This window comes from Oncorhynchus clarkii, chromosome 16, assembly GCF_045791955.1.
Source record: "Oncorhynchus clarkii lewisi isolate Uvic-CL-2024 chromosome 16, UVic_Ocla_1.0, whole genome shotgun sequence".
NCBI lineage: Eukaryota > Metazoa > Chordata > Actinopteri > Salmoniformes > Salmonidae > Oncorhynchus > Oncorhynchus clarkii.
The window spans coordinates 2,326,822-2,344,361 of NC_092162.1; the positions used below are offsets into that span (position 1 = coordinate 2,326,822).

A 17,540-nucleotide genomic window follows, 5' to 3' on the forward strand; every position below is an offset into this window, starting at 1 on the left:
AAATGACAGAATGTCTATTGGTTCTCATGTTTTAACAATCTGTATTACACCCCAAAGATCCAGTGGCATAGCAGGAAGTTCATGCCACTGGTAAACTACTAGTCAGGTAAAACTACTAGTCAGGTAAAGCTACTAGTCAGGTAAAGCTACTAGTCAGGTAAAGCTACTAGTCAGGTAAAGCTACTAGTCTGGTAAACTACTAGTCTGGTAAACTACTAGTCAGGTAAACTACTAGTCAGGTAAAACTACTAGTCAGGTAAAACTACTAGTCATGTAAACTACTAGTCAGGTAAACTACTAGTTAGGTAAAACTTCTAGTCAGGTAAACTACTAGTCAGGTAAACTACTAGTTAGGTAAAACTTATAGTCAGGTAAACTACAAGTCAGGTAAACTACTAGTCAGGTAAAACTACTAGCCAGGTAAAACTACTAGTCAGGTAAAACTACTAGTCAGGTAAACTACTAGTCAGGTAAAACTACTAGTCAGGTAAACTACTAGTCAGGTAAAACTACTAGTCAGGTAAAACTACTAGCCAGGTAAACTAATAGTCAGGTAAAACCACTAGCCAGGTAAAACTACTAGTCAGGTAAAACTTATAGTCAGGTAAACTACAAGTCAGGTAAACTACTAGTCAGGTAAACTACTAGTCAGGTAAAACTACTAGTCAGTAAAACTAGTCAGGTAAAACCACTAGTCAGGTAAAGCTACTAGTCAGGTAAAACTACTAGTCAGGTAAAACTACTAGTCAGGTAAACTACTAGTCAGGTAAAACTACTAGTCAGGTAAAACTACTAGCCAGGTAAACTAATAGTCAGGTAAAACCACTAGCCAGGTAAAACTACTAGTCAGGTAAAACTACTAGTCAGGGAAACTACAAGTCAGGTAAACTACTAGTCAGGTAAACTACTAGTCAGGTAAAACTACTAGTCAGTAAAACTAGTCAGGTAAAACCACTAGTCAGGTAAAGCTACTAGTCAGGTAAAACTACTAGTCAGGTAAAACTACTAGTCAGGTAAAACTACTAGCCAGGTAAACTACTAGTCAGGTAAAACTACTAGTCAGGTAAAACATATTTGTAAGTTGGTGTTTGAAAGCAGCTTGGAATTGAAGAAAGCATCGGAAGCATGGAGATATTAGTGGGATGTTGCATTTTGCAACACACGTTTGAAAACACGTGAGTAAACTAAGCTTCAGGCATCATTGATGACGTACTTCTGATAAAGTGATACATTGGCACACTGCTTCGAAGTTTCCTGCTCAGTGATTTCGGCGCCTCGGAACTTCGGTATTAAACGTAACATGGTTACCAGTGAAAACACAACGAAGGCTAGTCGGCCAGCATAACCAGCTAGACCATGCTGGTCAGACAGCATAACCAGCTAGACCATGCTGGTCAGACCTTCAAACTTCGGTATTAAACGTAACATGGTTACCAGTGAAAACACAACGAAGGCTAGTCGGCCAGCATAACCAGCTAGACCATGCTAGTCGGCCAGCATAACCAGCTAGACCATGCTGGTCAGACAGCATAACCAGCTAGACCATGCTGGTCAGACCAGCATAACCAGCTAGACCATGCTGGTCAGACTAGCATAACCAGCTAGACCATGCTGGTCAGACTAGCATAACCAGCTAGACCACGCTGGTCAGACCAGCATAACCAGCTAGACCGTGCTGGTCAGACCAGCATAACCAGCTACACCATGCTGGTAAGACCAGCATAACCAGCTAGACCATGCTGGTCGGACAGCATAACTAGCTAGACCAGGCTGGTCAGACCAGCATAACCAGCTAGACCATGCTGGTCGGACAGCATAACTAGCTAGACCAGGCTGGTCAGACCAGCATAACCAGCTAGACCATGCTGGTCAGATAAAGTTGACCAGCTAGACCATGCTGGTAAGACCAGCATAACCAGCTAGACCATGCTGGTCAGATAAAGTTGACCAGCTAGACCATGCTGGTAAGACCAGCATAACCAGCTAGACCATGCTGGTCGGACAGCATAACTAGCTAGACCAGGCTGGTCAGACCAGCATAACCAGCTACACCATGCTGGTAAGACCAGCATAACCAGCTAGACCATGCTGGTCGGACAGCATAACCAGCTAGACCATGCTGGTAAGACCAGCATAACCAGCTAGACCATGCTGGTCGGACAGCATAACTAGCTAGACCATGCTGGTAAGACCAGCATAACCAGCTAGACCATGCTGGTCGGACAGCATAACCAGCTAGACCATGCTGGTAAGAACAGCATAACCAGCTAGACCATGCTGGTCGGACAGCATAACTAGCTAGACCATGCTGGTCAGACTAGCATAACCAGCTAGACCACGCTGGTCAGATAAAGTTGACCAGCTAGACCAGGCTGGTCAGATAAAGTTGACCAGCTAGACCATGCTGGTCAGATAAAGTTGACCAGCTAGACCAGGCTGGTCAGATAAAGTTGACCAGCTAGACCATGCTGGTCGGACAGCATAACCAGCTAGACCGTGCTGGTCGGACAGCATAACTAGCTAGACCAGGCTGGTCAGACTAGCATAACCAGCTAGACCACGCTGGTCAGATAAAGTTGACCAGCTAGACCAGGCTGGTCAGACCAGCATAACCAGCTAGACCAGGCTGGTCAGACCAGCATAACCAGCTAGACCATGCTGGTCAGATAAAGTTGACCAGCTAGACCAGGCTGGTCAGATAAAGTTGACCAGCTAGACCATGCTGGTCGGACAGCATAACCAGCTAGACCGTGCTGGTCGGACAGCATAACTAGCTAGACCAGGCTGGTCAGACTAGCATAACCAGCTAGACCACGCTGGTCAGATAAAGTTGACCAGCTAGACCAGGCTGGTCAGACCAGCATAACCAGCTAGACCAGGCTGGTCAGACCAGCATAACCAGCTAGACCATGCTGGTCAGATAAAGTTGACCAGCACGGACCAGCTTGAAATGTATGCTGGTCTATGCTATGGGTTTTTAAGCTAGGAGGTGCTACATTATCTCACCTGAATCAAAAGGGTTCACTTCTGGTTTCCAGGAGTCCACTGGTCCCACTGTGTAGAGGATTTTAAACAAGCTGAGCGTTAGCAAGGTCAAAGGCATAGCATAGCACTCACCCTTCTCAGGATATATTGTGTGTATAACACTTCATAACAATCAGGACAATATCTGGGACTGTTATGACATATTATCACAATGGAAAGGCAAAGCAGCAGTCTACAGTATGGCTTAGTCTCATCCCCAGGCTCAATACTAGCTAACCCTGACCCAGTTTAGTGTAGTCTCGTCCCCAGGCTCAATACTAGCTAACCCTGTCCCCAGGCTCAATACTAGCTAACCCTGACCCAGTTTAGTGTAGTCTCGTCCCAGGCTCAATACTAGCTAACCCTGACCCAGTTTAGTGTAGTCTCGTCCCCAGGCTCAATACTAGCTAACCCTAACCCACTTTAGTGTACCCTCGTCCCAAGGCTCAATACTAGCTAACCCTAACCCACTTTAGTGTACCCTCGTCCCAGGCTCAATACTAGCTAACCCTAACCCACTTTAGTGTACCCTCGTCCCAGGCTCAATACTAGCTAACCCTAACCCACTTTAGTGTACCCTCGTCCCAGGCTCAATACTAGCTAATCCTAACCCACTTTAGTGTACCCTCGTCCCAGGCTCAATACTAGCTAACCCTAACCCACTTTAGTGTACCCTCGTCCCAGGCTCAATACTAGCTAACCCTAACCCACTTTAGTGTACCCTCGTCCCAGGCTCAATACTAGCTAACCCTAACCCACTTTAGTGTACCCTCGTCCCAGGCTCAATACTAACTGGCGGTGGGCAACATTATGATTAGTACAACTAAAAATGGCAAACTTGAAACTTTAAGAGCTACCCACCTAGAGCTACCCACCTAGAGCTACCCACCTCTAGAGTGGTGAAACTTTAAGAGCTACCCACCTCTAGAGTGGTGAAACTTTAAGAGCTACCCACCTCTACAGTGGTGAAACTTTAAGAGCTACCCACCTCTAGAGTGGTGAAACTTTAAGAGCTACCCACCTAGAGCTACCCACCTAGAGCTACCCACCTCTAGAGTGGTGAAACTTTAAGAGCTACCCACCTCTAGAGTGGTGAAACTTTAAGAGCTACCCACCTCTAGAGTGGTGAAACTTTAAGAGCTACCCACCTAGAGCTACCCACCTAGAGCTACCCACCTCTAGAGTGGTGAAACTTTAAGAGCTACCCACCTCTAGAGTGGTGAAACTTTAAGAGCTACCCACCTCGAGAGTGGTGAAACTTTAAGAGCTACCCACCTAGAGCTACCCACCTAGAGCTACCCACCTAGAGCTACCCACCTCTAGAGTGGTGAAACTTTAAGAGCTACCCACCTCTAGTGTGTGGTGAAACTTTAAGAGCTACCCACCTAGAGCTACCCACCTAGAGCAACCCACCTAGAGCTACCCACCTAGAGCTACCCACCTCTAGAGTGGTAAAATCTTTAAGAGCTACCCACCTCTAGAGTGGTGAATCTTTAAGAGCTACCCACCTCTAGTGTGGTGAATCTTTAAGAGCTACCCACCTCTAGAGTGGTGAAACTTTAAGAGTTACCCACCTCTAGAGTGGTGAATCTTTAAGAGCTACCCACCTCTAGAGTGGTGAAACTTTAAGAGCTACCCACCTAGAGCTACCCACCTCTAGAGTGGTGAAACTTTAAGAGCTACCTACCTCTAGAGTGGTGAAACTTTAAGAGCTACCTACCTAGAGCTACCCACCTCTAGTGAGTTGAAACTTTAAGAGCTACCCATCTAGAGCTACCCACCTCTAGAGTGGTGAAACTTTAAGAGCTACCCACCTAGAGCTACCCACCTCTAGAGTGGTGAAACTTTAAGAGCTACCTACCTCTAGAGTGGTGAAACTTTAAGAGCTACCCACCTAGAGCTACCCACCTCTAGTGAGTTGAAACTTTAAGAGCTACCCACCTAAAGCTACCCACCTCTAGTGAGTTGAAACTTTAAGAGCTACCCATCTAGAGCTACCCACCTCTAGAGTGGTGAAACTTTAAGAGCTACCCACCTAGAGCTACCCACCTCTAGTGAGTTGAAACTTTAAGAGCTACCCACCTAAAGCTACCCACCTCTAGTGAGTTGAAACTTTAAGAGCTACCCACCTCTAGAGTGAGTTGTGTCTTGTGGCTCGGGGTCTGTGGACTGGGGTGCTGGAAGATACAGACAGAGAATATAGATTCGTCATTGATCCAAAGACGTGACCATTTTTCATTCAGCCAAATGTTTGGATGTGTGTAGAAGTATTTTCTGTTGGATGAGCTTGAAAAGCCTCATCCTGCAGGTCTCAGCCCTGTTGGTCTCAGCCCTGTTGGTCTCAGTCCTGTCTGTCTCAGTCCTGTCGGTCTCAGTCCTGTCGGTCTCAGTCCTGTCGGTCTCAGTCCTGTCGGTCTCAGCCCTGTCTGTCTCAGCCCTGTCTGTCTCAGCCCTGTCGGTCTCAGTCCTGTCGGTCTCAGTCCTGTCGGTCTCAGCCCTGTCGGTCTCAGCCCTGTCTGTCTCAGCCCTGTCGGTCTCAGCCCTGTCTGTCTCAGTCCTGTCGGTCTCAGTCCTGTCGGTCTCAGTCCTGTCGGTCTCAGTCCTGTCGGTCTCAGCCCTGTCTGTCTCAGCCCTGTCGGTCTCAGCCCTGTCTGTCTCAGTCCTGTCGGTCTCAGCCCTGTTGGTCTCAGCCCTGTCGGTCTCATTCCTGTCGGTCTCAGAAACCAGCTCTTCATTTAAGATGTAGATGCCTTCAACAGTTTCACCAAACCTAACCCTTACCCTAACCCAAACCTAACCTCAACCCCAAACCCAACCCTAACCCCAAACCCAACATTTTCACCAACCCTAACCCCAACCCCAACCTTAACCCCAAACCCAACCCTAACCCTCACCCTGATAGAACTAACCCCCACCCTAACCCCAATCCTGACAGAACTAACCCCCACCCTAACCCCAACCCTGATAGAACTAATCCCCACCCTAACCCCAACCCCAACCCTGATAGAACTAACCCCAACCCCAACGCTAACCCTATAGAACAGATGGGTCCAGGCACTATAATCTGCAGCTCAATGTCCTGAACTGTTGATGCCAGTTGAGCTCGTGTCTTGTCGTGGGTCCGTAAAGAGCTTGGTTTGGTTTGTGCATTGAGACGTGTGTATTGGTAGGAGTACTGCGATGCACAAAAGCAAACCTTTAGAAAACACCCGAACCACACGGTGACGGACAATTCTTGTTTTACAAAAACAAACTTCACGAGCAAAATAAAGTGAATGACTAAAAAAAAAAGGTTTGATCCAAAAATAAAGATTTTGATCAGCCACACCATACAGTATGTGACTGACTCATATTGTATGTATGAAAACAATCAAATCTTTATCTTTCAATGTATATAGGCTTGCACATTTCCAGTAAATTTCCCCAAAATTCCCAGGTTTTCCAGAAATCTCAGTTGGATGTTAAACGGAATCAGAAAGGAATAAGAAATGTCAAATTCCAACCAACGATTAAAAAAAAAACAGAAAATGAAAAAGAAACTTACGGTACTGTCCAAAGTTATAATACCAGCGTTCATACTCGGAGATATCAGGCCTGGGGTCGCGGGCTACACAGGAAAGGGTTTTTACATTACGTTAACTATAATGTTAGTATCACCACCGTGGGCATCATACTGGCTCAGGATGCACACATTTACATGCTTATGATTGGTCAGATCTGTGGCTAAACCAATCACAGACCAGGAAAGAGAAGAACCTTTTAACCTGGGTCATGTTCATTAGGGCACACCGTAGCAAAACAAATATAAGGGTTTCTTAATGGACGAGGGCAGGTTGTCCCTCCTTGTTTCAGTCCATGTTTCTATGCTTTGGTGCCTAGTGAATGTGACCCAGACTTATTCCCATATGTCTAGATTCTATGCCCTTAATGTAAACCATGCCATACGTCCTTCATATACCAGCGTTCTCATGTGGTAGACACATGGCATCTGGAGCGATATTGGCATGGAATATACTTACAGTGGAATCATAGTAAACTCATGCTCTACATGACACCTGAGTATATCAGTCAACACACCAGTATGGATTGATCTTTACATGCTACTGATATGAACAGATGTAGATATGTAGTCCCTGGTCCCTACACACAAGTTGTACAACTGATGTACAACGTATTTTAACGGTTGTGACACACAACAGAGAGTTTTTTTTGTTGTTGCACAAAAGTAATTACACAAGCACGGTGGAGAAAGCACTCAGCGGTTGTTTAAACATTTTCTACACTCTTGTCGTATCACGACAATATAAATTGTATCACAACCATTGAGTTAAATGTGTCGTATACATCAGTTGTACAACCTGAGTGTGTTATGGTGCCCTCTGTGGTGCAGTACCGCGCTGCTCTGAGAGGGGGCAGTAGAGGACGCCTGTGTTGTTGTACTGCAGCACTGCCGCTGTGACTGGTAAGGTGGTGGTTACCTGACTTACCTGTCATCTCTGGCGCTGTCTCCGCCTCGCTCCACGTGTAGCCTGAATCTGGAGCTGCTTGACTTACGTCTGAATGTACAGCAGAGAGGGAAGACATTATATTAGTAAAGGCTAAGACGCTTGATAAGAGTCGGGCTTAGTTCTGAATTCCAATATATTTGAAATACATTGGACACAGGACACTTGTAGACAATTGACATGTATTGAAATGGGTCTTGACCACTACTCTGGTGTACAGTACCAGTTAATAGTTTGGACACACCTACTCATTCCAGGGTTTTTCTTTATTTGTACTATTTCTTACATTGTAGAATAATAGTAAAGACATCAAAACGATGAAATAACGTATATTGAATCACAACCATTGAGTTAAAATGTTAAATAAATCAAAATATATTTTATATTTGAGATTCTTCAAAATGTTAACCCTTTGCCTTGATGACAGCTTTACACACTCTTGGCATTCTCTCAACCAGCTTCATGAGGTAGTCACCTGGAATGCATTTAAATTAACAGGTGTGCCTTGTAAAAAGTTAATTTGTGGAATTTCTATCCTTCTTAATGCGTTTGAGCCAATCAGCTGTGTTGTGACAAGGTAAGGGGGTATACAGAAGATAGCCCTATTTGGTAAAATACCATATTAAGGCAAGAACAGCTCAAATAAGCAAAGATAAATGACAGTCCATTACTTTAGGACATGAAGGTCAGTCAATGTGGAACATTTCAAGAACTTTTAAAGCTTCTTCAAGTGCAGTCACTTGAAAAAAAACCATCAAGCGCTTTGATGAAACTGGCTCTCATGAGGACCGCCACAGGAAAGGAAGACCCAGAGTTACCTCTGCTGCAGACAATAAGTTCCTTAGAGTTAACTGCACCTCAGATTGCAGCCTAAATAAATGCTTCACAGAGTTCAAGTAACAGACACATCTCATTGATCTCAACATCAATTGTTCAGAGGAGACTGTGTGAATCAGGCCTTCATGGTTGAATTTCTGCAAAGAAACCACTGCTAAAGGACACCAATAAGAAGAAGAGACTCGGTTGGGCCAAGAAACACGAGCAATGGACATTAGACTGGTGGAAATCTGTACTTTGGTCTGGAGTCCAAATGTGACATTTTTGGTTCCAACCGCCGTGTCTTTGTGAGATGCAGAGTAGGTGAACGGATGATCTCCGCATGTGTGGTTCCCACCATGAAGCATGGAGGAGGTGTGATGGTGCTTTGCTAGTGACACTGTCAGTGATTTATTTAGAATTCAAGGCACACTTAACCAGTATGGCTACCACAGCATTCTGCAGCGATACGCAATCCCTTCTGGTTTGCACTTAGTGGAACTATCATTTGATTTTCAACAGGACAATGACCCAACACACCACCAGGCTGTGTAAGGGCTATTTGATCAAGAAGGAGAGTGATGGAGTTGATGACCTGGCCTCCACAATCCCCTGACCTCAACCCAATTGAGATGGTTTGAGATGAGTTGGACTGGAGAGTGAAGGAAAAGCAGCCAATAAGTGCTCAGCATATGTGGGAAATCCTTCAAGATTGGTGGAAAAGCATTTAAGGTGAAGCTGGTTGACAGAATGCCAAGAGTGTGCAAAGCTGTCATCAAGGCAAAGGCTGGCTACTTTGAAGACTCTCAAATATAAAATATAATTTGATTTGTTTAACACTTTTTTGGTTACTACATGATTCCATATGTGTTCGTTCATAGTTTTGATGTCTTCACTACTATTCCACAATGTAGAAAATAGTAAAAATAAAGACAAACAATTGAATCAGTAGGTGTGTCCAAACTTTTGAGAGGGATTAAAAGCCAACACTCAGAATACAATAACTAGATGGGTTGATACTGTGAAACGTTTTACAACGGTGTGTTATGAAGATACTTTAATCATGTTAGTTTAGGATTTACATTATGCTTTGATTATGACCAATTTTAGCAGAATGTTAACTAGATTGGTTTTGAATTGTTTCATGTATTTAGTCTTTGTTATGAAGTATTTATGATCTGTTAAAGTATTCTTATTTAGGAGGAATGATTTTCCTCGTCTTTTAGTACCTGTTGGCCGTCTCGCTCCAGGGTACCAATCAGGTCGTGCGAAGGAAGTGGGCGGCCTATCCCTACGAGCCAAAGCTGAGAGGGGGAGGGGTAAGATTAGAATATTGCGTTCATGATGGACAAGCAGTGTGATGATATGTTGTGATGTCATGACAACCCAGCTCGGGATGAGGAGGGCTTTCAGCGGGTGGAATGGTGGGGACCAATTGGAGGTTTACTTAGTAGCAATGCAAATATAATGGTACAGCTATATAGACACTCAATCATCATGTTACTTTTTAATGGTACGTTTACAAACATATATTTTGATAAAAAGAATTGAAAGTTGTGTCTCATTATGGTAAATGGTGAAATAAGTATAACCAGTTACAGTTGTAATGGCTTAGCAGATAATAAGAAAAGACGATCAGTATTTACCTGGCTAAAAGAGAAGGAATATAGTATTTATTGTTTACAGGAAACCCATTCAACAGTTTTAGATGAAGTTTTGTGGAAAAAGAACTGTGGGGGGGGGGGGGGGGGGCGAAATATACTTCTCCCATGGGCAAAGAAATCCAAAAGGGGTGATGGTTTTAATTAACAATAATTTTGATCCAAATGTGCAAAATGTCGAAACAGATCCTCAAGGTAGACGGATTATTTTAAATATGTTATTGGACAATAAACAGATATGGCTTATTAACCTATACGGTCTGAATAATGATGATCCAAGCTTCTGTGAAAATATATATAAGAATCTATCAACTCTACATGCAACACTAGACTCTATTATTATGGTGGGAGATTTTAATATGGTCTTAAATACAGTTAGATGGCAATAAAAACTGTACTGTAGAACCACAGGATAAGTTAGAGAAAAAACAAATGGAGGAACTTATTCAAGAAAGATCCAGTGTAATATATTATAAAAATAAAGCAAACTGGATGGAATATGGGGAGAAATGCACCATTTTTTTTTTCAATCTTCAACATAGAAATGCTACCAAAAAAAATGTATTCAAACTTGTTACAAATGATGGAGTCACGCATGATTCACCAAATTATATTTTGAAGGAGGAAGTAAAGTACTTTAAGAATATGTTTTCGTTTCAGTCTCCTCCATCTCCACTAACTAAAACTAATTGTATGGATTTTTCCCCTAATAATAATGTAAAATTAACATCTGTACAGAAAGACTCATGTGATGGCCAAATTACAGAGGAGGAACTGCTTGAGGCAATTGGGGCCTTTAAGGCTGGGAAAACTCCAGGCCTGGATGGCACACCAGTGGTAGTATACAAAACTCCAGGCCTGGATGGCAGACCAGTGGTAGTATACCAAACTCCAGGGCTGGATGACATACCAGTGGAAGTATACCAAACTCCAGGGCTGGATGACAGACCAGTGGAAGTATACCAAACTCCAGGGCTGGATGGCATACCAGTGGAAGTATACCAAACTCCAGGGCTGGATGGCATACCAGTGGAAGTATACAAAACTCCAGGGCTGGATGGCAGACCAGTGGAAGTATACCAAACTCCAGGGCTGGATGACAGACCAGTGGAAGTATACCAAACTCCAGGGCTGGATGGCATACCAGTGGAAGTATACCAAACTCCAGGGCTGGATGGCATACCAGTGGAAGTATACCAAACTCCAGGGCTGGATGGCATACCAGTGGAAGTATACAAAACTTTTTTTGATATACTCAGAGGACCATTGTTGGCTTGTTATAACCACTCCTTTATAAATGGTAGATTATCAGACACGCAACAAGAAGGTCTGATATCATTATTACTGAAACAGGACCCAAGTGGTGTATATATAAAGATCCAGTCCATTAAAAAAATTGGAGACCTCTTACACTTCAGTGTTGTGATGCAAAATGCTTAGCGGATAGAATTAAAAAGAGTATTGTCAGATATTATTCATCCCAATCAGACAGGTTTTTTTACATGGACGATACATTGGCGATAATATAAGACAAGTACTGGAAACAATAGAATACTATGAAATATCGGGGAAACCAGGCCTGGTATTCATAGCTGACTTTGAAAAGACTTTTGATAAAGTACGACTGGAGTTTATATATAAATGCCTGGAATATAAACATTTTGGTGAATCTCTTATAAAATGGGTTGAAGTTAAGTGTAGCAATCAACAGGTGTAAAATAGTAAATAATGGCTACTTATCAAAGTTTTAAACTATCTAGAGGAGTAAAACAAGGTTGTCCACTATCAGCATACCTGTTTATTATTGCCATCGAAATGTTAGCTGTTAAAATTAGATCAAACAATAATATTAAGGAATTAGAAACCCAGGGACTAAAAACTAAGGTGTCATTGTACGCTGATGATTCATGTTTTCATTTAAAACCACAATTAGAATCTCTCCACGGCCTCATAGAGGATCTAGATACTTTTGCTATCCTCTCTGGATTAAAACCAAATTATGATCAGTGTACTATATTACGTATTGGATCACTAAACAATTAAACTTTTACATTACCGTGTAGTTTACCAAATAAATGGTCTGAGGGAGATGTGGACATACTCGGTATACAAATCCCAAAATAAATAAATGATCTCACTCCAATACATTTTTATAGAAAGATAGCAAACATAGATAAGATCTTGCTACCATGGAAAGGAAGATACCTGTCTATTTGTGGAGAAATAACCTACACCTAGTGACCTGCTTTTTAAATTATATGAACAAAAAATATTCCATTTTATTTGGAATGGCAAGCCAGACAAAATTAAAAGGGCCTATTTATATAACGACTATGAATTCGGAGGGCAGAAATGGTTACATATTAAAGCATTAGACCTCTCACTAAAGGCATCAGTAATACAAAAGTTATACTTAAATCCAAACTGGTTCTCTAGTAAATTGGTAGGAATGTCTCATCCTATATTCAGGAAGGGCCTTTTCCCCTTTATTCAGATTACACCTGCTCACTTTGAAAAGGAAATCATCTCCAAAATATCGTAATTTTTTAAACAAGCCTTAGAAAGTTGGTTGCAATTTCAGTTTAATCCACCTGAAAAGACAGAACAAATTATACAACAAATATTGTGGTTAAACTGAAATATACTAATTGATTAAAAACAAATTTATTTTTTTGAAGAAATGTTTAAAAAAGGAATAATCTTTGTGAATTATATCATAAATAGGACGGGTGGAGTTATGTCACACATGCAGCTAACACAGACATATGGAAATGTCTGCTCTACCCACAATTACAACCAATCATTGCAGCATTACCACAAAAATGGAAGAGGCAAGTAGAAGGGGAAAAAAGTAATGAACTTGTTTGTCGGCCCTGTATTAAAGAACATAAGTGGTTAAAGAAAACTGTGATAAATAAAAGCAGATACCAATTACATTTAAGGACTAAAAAACTGACAGCTGTGCTATACAGATTGCAAAATAGTTGAGAAGAGAATTTTTCAATTTTCAATTGCACAAGGTTTATGAATTTATGAATTTGATACGCAAAACAACGCCGGATACAAAACTTCAAATGTTTCATTATTATTTATCCTTTATTTAACTCGGCAAGTCAGTTAATTAAGAACAAATTCTTATTTTCAATGGGGGTTAACTGCCTGTTCAGGGGCAGAACAACAGATTTGTACCTTGTCAGCTCAGGGGTTTGAACTTGCAACCTTCTGGTTACTAGTTCAACGCTAGGCTACCCTGCCACCCTATTTAAATTACTATAGAAAATTATTGCAATCAATAGAATGTTATTTCTATGGGGGATACAATCTTCCCAGCTCTGCAGATTCTGCTGTGAGGAGGCAGAGTCATTAGATCATTTTTGGGGGTATTGTCCCTATGTAGCTAGTTTTTGGTCACAGGTCCAGGAATGGCTGCAGATAGCAATACTGGGTGATTTGAAAAGCCACAGTCAATCAATCAATAATATAATTATTATTTTCGCAAAAAATGTTAATTTTTTATTTACAATCTGTAGAAGCTATGAGAATAGAAAGGTTCAATAATTTTGTGAAGCATCACAGCACAGTTGAAAATATATGGCAAATAGAAATCCAATATGGATGATGTTAAGAGATCGATGGGAGGGATTGAATGGAGCTGAAGGGTGGGACTAATAACAAGATAACCAATGTAAAACATACGGGGTCTGTCAAATGTATATAGGTTCAGAAATGTTGTGAAATAGCACAGTTACAAATAGAAATCAAACTGGATGGACATCAGAAATAGAGGACTAAAAACAAACAAAATATAACTATTGTAAAATAGATTGTGTCTGTAAAATGTGTTTAAGATGTATAAACTGAAGGTAGAAGCCTAAGTGTTTATTGGTTAACTCCAATTGGGGGATCGGTGGTAGGGTTTGGGGATAATAAAGGTATATTCTAAAAAAGTATGTATGTCTATATAGGTATGTGTATGTAGATACAGTAGGGCAAATAATTATTTAGTCAGCCACCAATTGTGCAAGTTCTCCCACTTAAAAAGATGAGAGAGGCCTGTAATTTTCATCATAGGTACACTTCGACTATGACAGACAAAATGAGAAAAAAAAATCCAGAAAATCACATTGTAGGAGTTTTTATGAATTTATTTGCAAATTAGGGTGGAAAATAAGTATTTGGTCACCTACAAACAAGCAAGATTTCTGGCTCTCACAGACCTGTAACTTCTTCTTTAAGAGGCTCCTCTATGTGTGTGTGTGTGTGTGTGTGTGTGTGTGTTTGTGTGTGTGTGTGTGTGTGTGTGTGTGTGTGTGTGTGTGTGTGTGTGTGTGTGTGTGTGTGTGTGTGTGTGTAATGTGCAGGGTTCATTAGAAAAAGAGAGGGGTCCCAGTTTGATTAATCACTACAAACTAACTTTCAGTAACTGTACTCAGATATATGAAGTGCAACAGGATCCCTCAAAGGTTTTGAGTAAATGGCAACAAGGTGGCTGTACACACTTACTGGGGTTGTTCTGTTGCTGCTGCTGGTTCCTCTCTGCTGGGACCATCTGTACAACTCGGTTGAAAGCTGCTCAGCAATGGGAGAGAGGGAGAGAGAAATGAAGGCTAATCCATGAGAGAAATTGCCAAGAAACTGCAGATCTCGTACAAAGCTGTGTACTACTTCCTTCACAGAACAGTGTCTCTAACCAGAATAGAAAGAGGAGTGGGAACAAGAATAGACTGATGAGTTTCAGAAGAAAGTTATTTGTTTCTAGCCATTTTGAGCCTGTAATCAGGCCCCTACCTATAACTAAGGGTGGCCCCTACCTAATAACCCAGGGAGGCCCCTACCTATAACCCAGGGAGGCCCCTACCTAATAACCCAGGGTGGCCCCTACCTAACAACCCAGGGAGGCCCCTACCTATAACCCAGGGAGGCCCCTGCCTAATAACCTCATAACCCAGGGAGGCCCCTACCTATAACCCAGGGAGGCCTCTACCTATAACCCAGGGAGGCCCCTACCTAATAACCAAATAACCTAGGGAGGCCCCTACCTAATAACCTCATAACTCAGGGAGGCCCCTACCTAATAACCTCATAACCCAGGGAGGCCCCTACCTAATAACCTGTAACCCAGGGAGGCCCCTGCCTATAACCCAGGGAGGCCCCTACCTAATAACCTCATAACCTAGGGAGGCCCCTACCTAATAACTCAGGGAGGCCCCTGCCTAATAACCTCATAACCCAGGGAGGCCCCTACCTATAACCCAGGGAGGCCCCTACCTATAACCCAGGGAGGGCCCTACCTAATAACCAAATAACCTAGGGAGGCCCCTACCTAATAACCTCATAACCCAGGGAGGCCCCTACCTAATAACCTCATAACCCAGGGAGGCCCCTACCTAATAACCTCATAACCCAGGGAGGCCCCTACCTAATAACCTCTAACCCAGGGAGGCCCCTACCCATAACCCTGGCTGGCCCCTACCTAATAACCTCATAACCCAGGGAGGCCCCTACCTAATAACCTATAACCCAGGGAGGCCCCTACCTATAACCTCTATCCCAGGGAGGCTCCTTACCTATAGCCTGTATCCCAGGGAGGCCCCTACCTATAACCCAGGGAGCCCCCTACCTATACCATCTAACCGAGGGAGGCCCCAACCTATAAACTCTAACCCAGGGAGGCCCCTACCTATAACCCAGGGAGGCCCCTACCTATAACCCAGGGAGGCCCCTACCTATAACCTCTATCCCAGGGAGGCCCCTACCTAATAACTTCTAACCCAGGGAGGCCCCTACCTAATAACCTCTTACCCAGGGAGGTCCCTACCTAATAACCCAGGGAGGCCCCTACCTAATAACCCAGGGAGGCCCCTACCTAATAACCTCTAACCCAGGGAGGCCCCTACCCATAACCCTGGCTGGCCCCTACCTAATAACCTCATAACCCAGGGAGGCCCCTACCTAATAACCTATAACCCAGGGAGGCCCCTACCTATAACCTCTATCCCAGGGAGGCTCCTTACCTATAGCCTGTATCCCAGGGAGGCCCCTACCTATAACCCAGGGAGCCCCCTACCTATACCATCTAACCGAGGGAGGCCCCAACCTATAAACTCTAACCCAGGGAGGCCCCTACCTATAACCCAGGGAGGCCCCTACCTATAACCCAGGGAGGCCCCTACCTATAACCTCTATCCCAGGGAGGCCCCTACCTAATAACTTCTAACCCAGGGAGGCCCCTACCTAATAACCTCTTACCCAGGGAGGTCCCTACCTATAACCCAGGGAGGCCCCTACCTAATAACCCAGGGAGGCCCCTACCTAATAACCTCTAACCCAGGGAGGCCCCTACCTAATAACCCAGGGAGGCCCCTACCTAATAACCCAGGGAGGCCCCGACCTAATAACCCAGGGAGGCCCCTACCTATAACCCAGGGAGGCCTCTACCTAATAACCCAGGGAGGCCCCTACCTAATAACCCAGGGAGGCCCCTACCTAATAACCCAGGGAGGCCCCTACCTAATAACCTCTAACCCAGGGAGGCCCCTACCTAATAACCCAGGGAGGCCCCTACCTCTAACCCAGGGAGGCCCCTACCTAATAACCTCTAACCCAGGGAGGCCCCAAGGCTGAGTTACTGTGAAGGGCTTTCTAAATCAAATGATTGATTGATGTGGAAGTGTGACTGCAGGTTTAGGGCTGGTTGTATCCTAGCATAGGGTGAGTTGTGGGGTGTCACCCTGCTGCCTCCGGTCTCACTACCTGTGTCTAGTCTGGGGGAAGGGGAGTGTCTAGGTTGGGGTTAGGGTGGGTTGAGCTCTGACCTGTCCCGGAGTGGTGGCCGGGGACTGGTTGTCTCCTGATGGTAGGAGACCCGACAGCCTCTGGTCTCCTTAGACCTGTACCCAGCAGAGAGAACATCAGGGACTGAATAATAGACATAGGGTGCATCCCAAATAGCGCCCTATTCCCCAAGTAGTGCACTATATAGGGGATATGGTGCTAAACAGGATGCAGTGGTTGTTTTCCTATGGAATGGATATAATGGCTTGTGTCCATTCCCATCAGATAACAATGTAGCGGCTAGAATAAAACAGAGAAACTTTTAGAAATATTAAATAATGAGGCTACATTGAACAACTAAAGCTATCCTCTATGTCTAATAAAAACATTAAGAAAACAGCCCATATAAAACTAGACACTGTGAAACATCCCATATAAAACTAGACACTGTGAAACATCCCATATAAAAATAGACACTGTAAAACATCCCATATAAAACTAGACACTGTAAAACATCCCATATAAAAATAGACACTGTGAAACATCCCATATAAAACTAGACACTGTAAAACATCCCATATAAAACATTAAGAAAACAGCCCATATAAAACATTAAGAAAACATCCCATGTAAAACATTAAGAAAACAGCCCATATAAAACATTAAGAAAACAGCCCATATAAAACATTAAGAAAACAGCCCATATAAAACATTAAGAAAACAGCCCATGTAAAACATTAAGAAAACATTCCATATAAAA

At 43.3% G+C, this 17,540-nt stretch overlaps 1 protein-coding gene across 6 annotated transcripts in view; it reads right to left on the reverse strand.

Annotated features, from left to right (window-relative positions):
- LOC139367868 (vitrin) overlaps positions 1 to 17,540 on the reverse strand; it is an 80,825-nt gene that overhangs the window by 18,408 nt on the left and 44,877 nt on the right. For 3 of the 6 annotated variants that reach the window (XM_071106217.1, XM_071106215.1, XM_071106212.1), the window contains 7 exons: positions 16,822 to 16,896; positions 14,510 to 14,575; positions 9,575 to 9,649; positions 7,503 to 7,580; positions 6,569 to 6,631; positions 5,154 to 5,201; positions 3,007 to 3,054 (listed from right to left, as the gene is read on the reverse strand). In XM_071106217.1, the coding sequence (XP_070962318.1) occupies positions 3,007 to 3,054; positions 5,154 to 5,201; positions 6,569 to 6,631; positions 7,503 to 7,580; positions 9,575 to 9,649; positions 14,510 to 14,575; positions 16,822 to 16,896 (453 nt within the window). The remainder of the gene's footprint in view (positions 1 to 3,006; positions 3,055 to 5,153; positions 5,202 to 6,568; positions 6,632 to 7,502; positions 7,581 to 9,574; positions 9,650 to 14,509; positions 14,576 to 16,821; positions 16,897 to 17,540) is intronic. The other 3 variants (XM_071106213.1, XM_071106216.1, XM_071106214.1) reach the window with 3 other exon arrangements.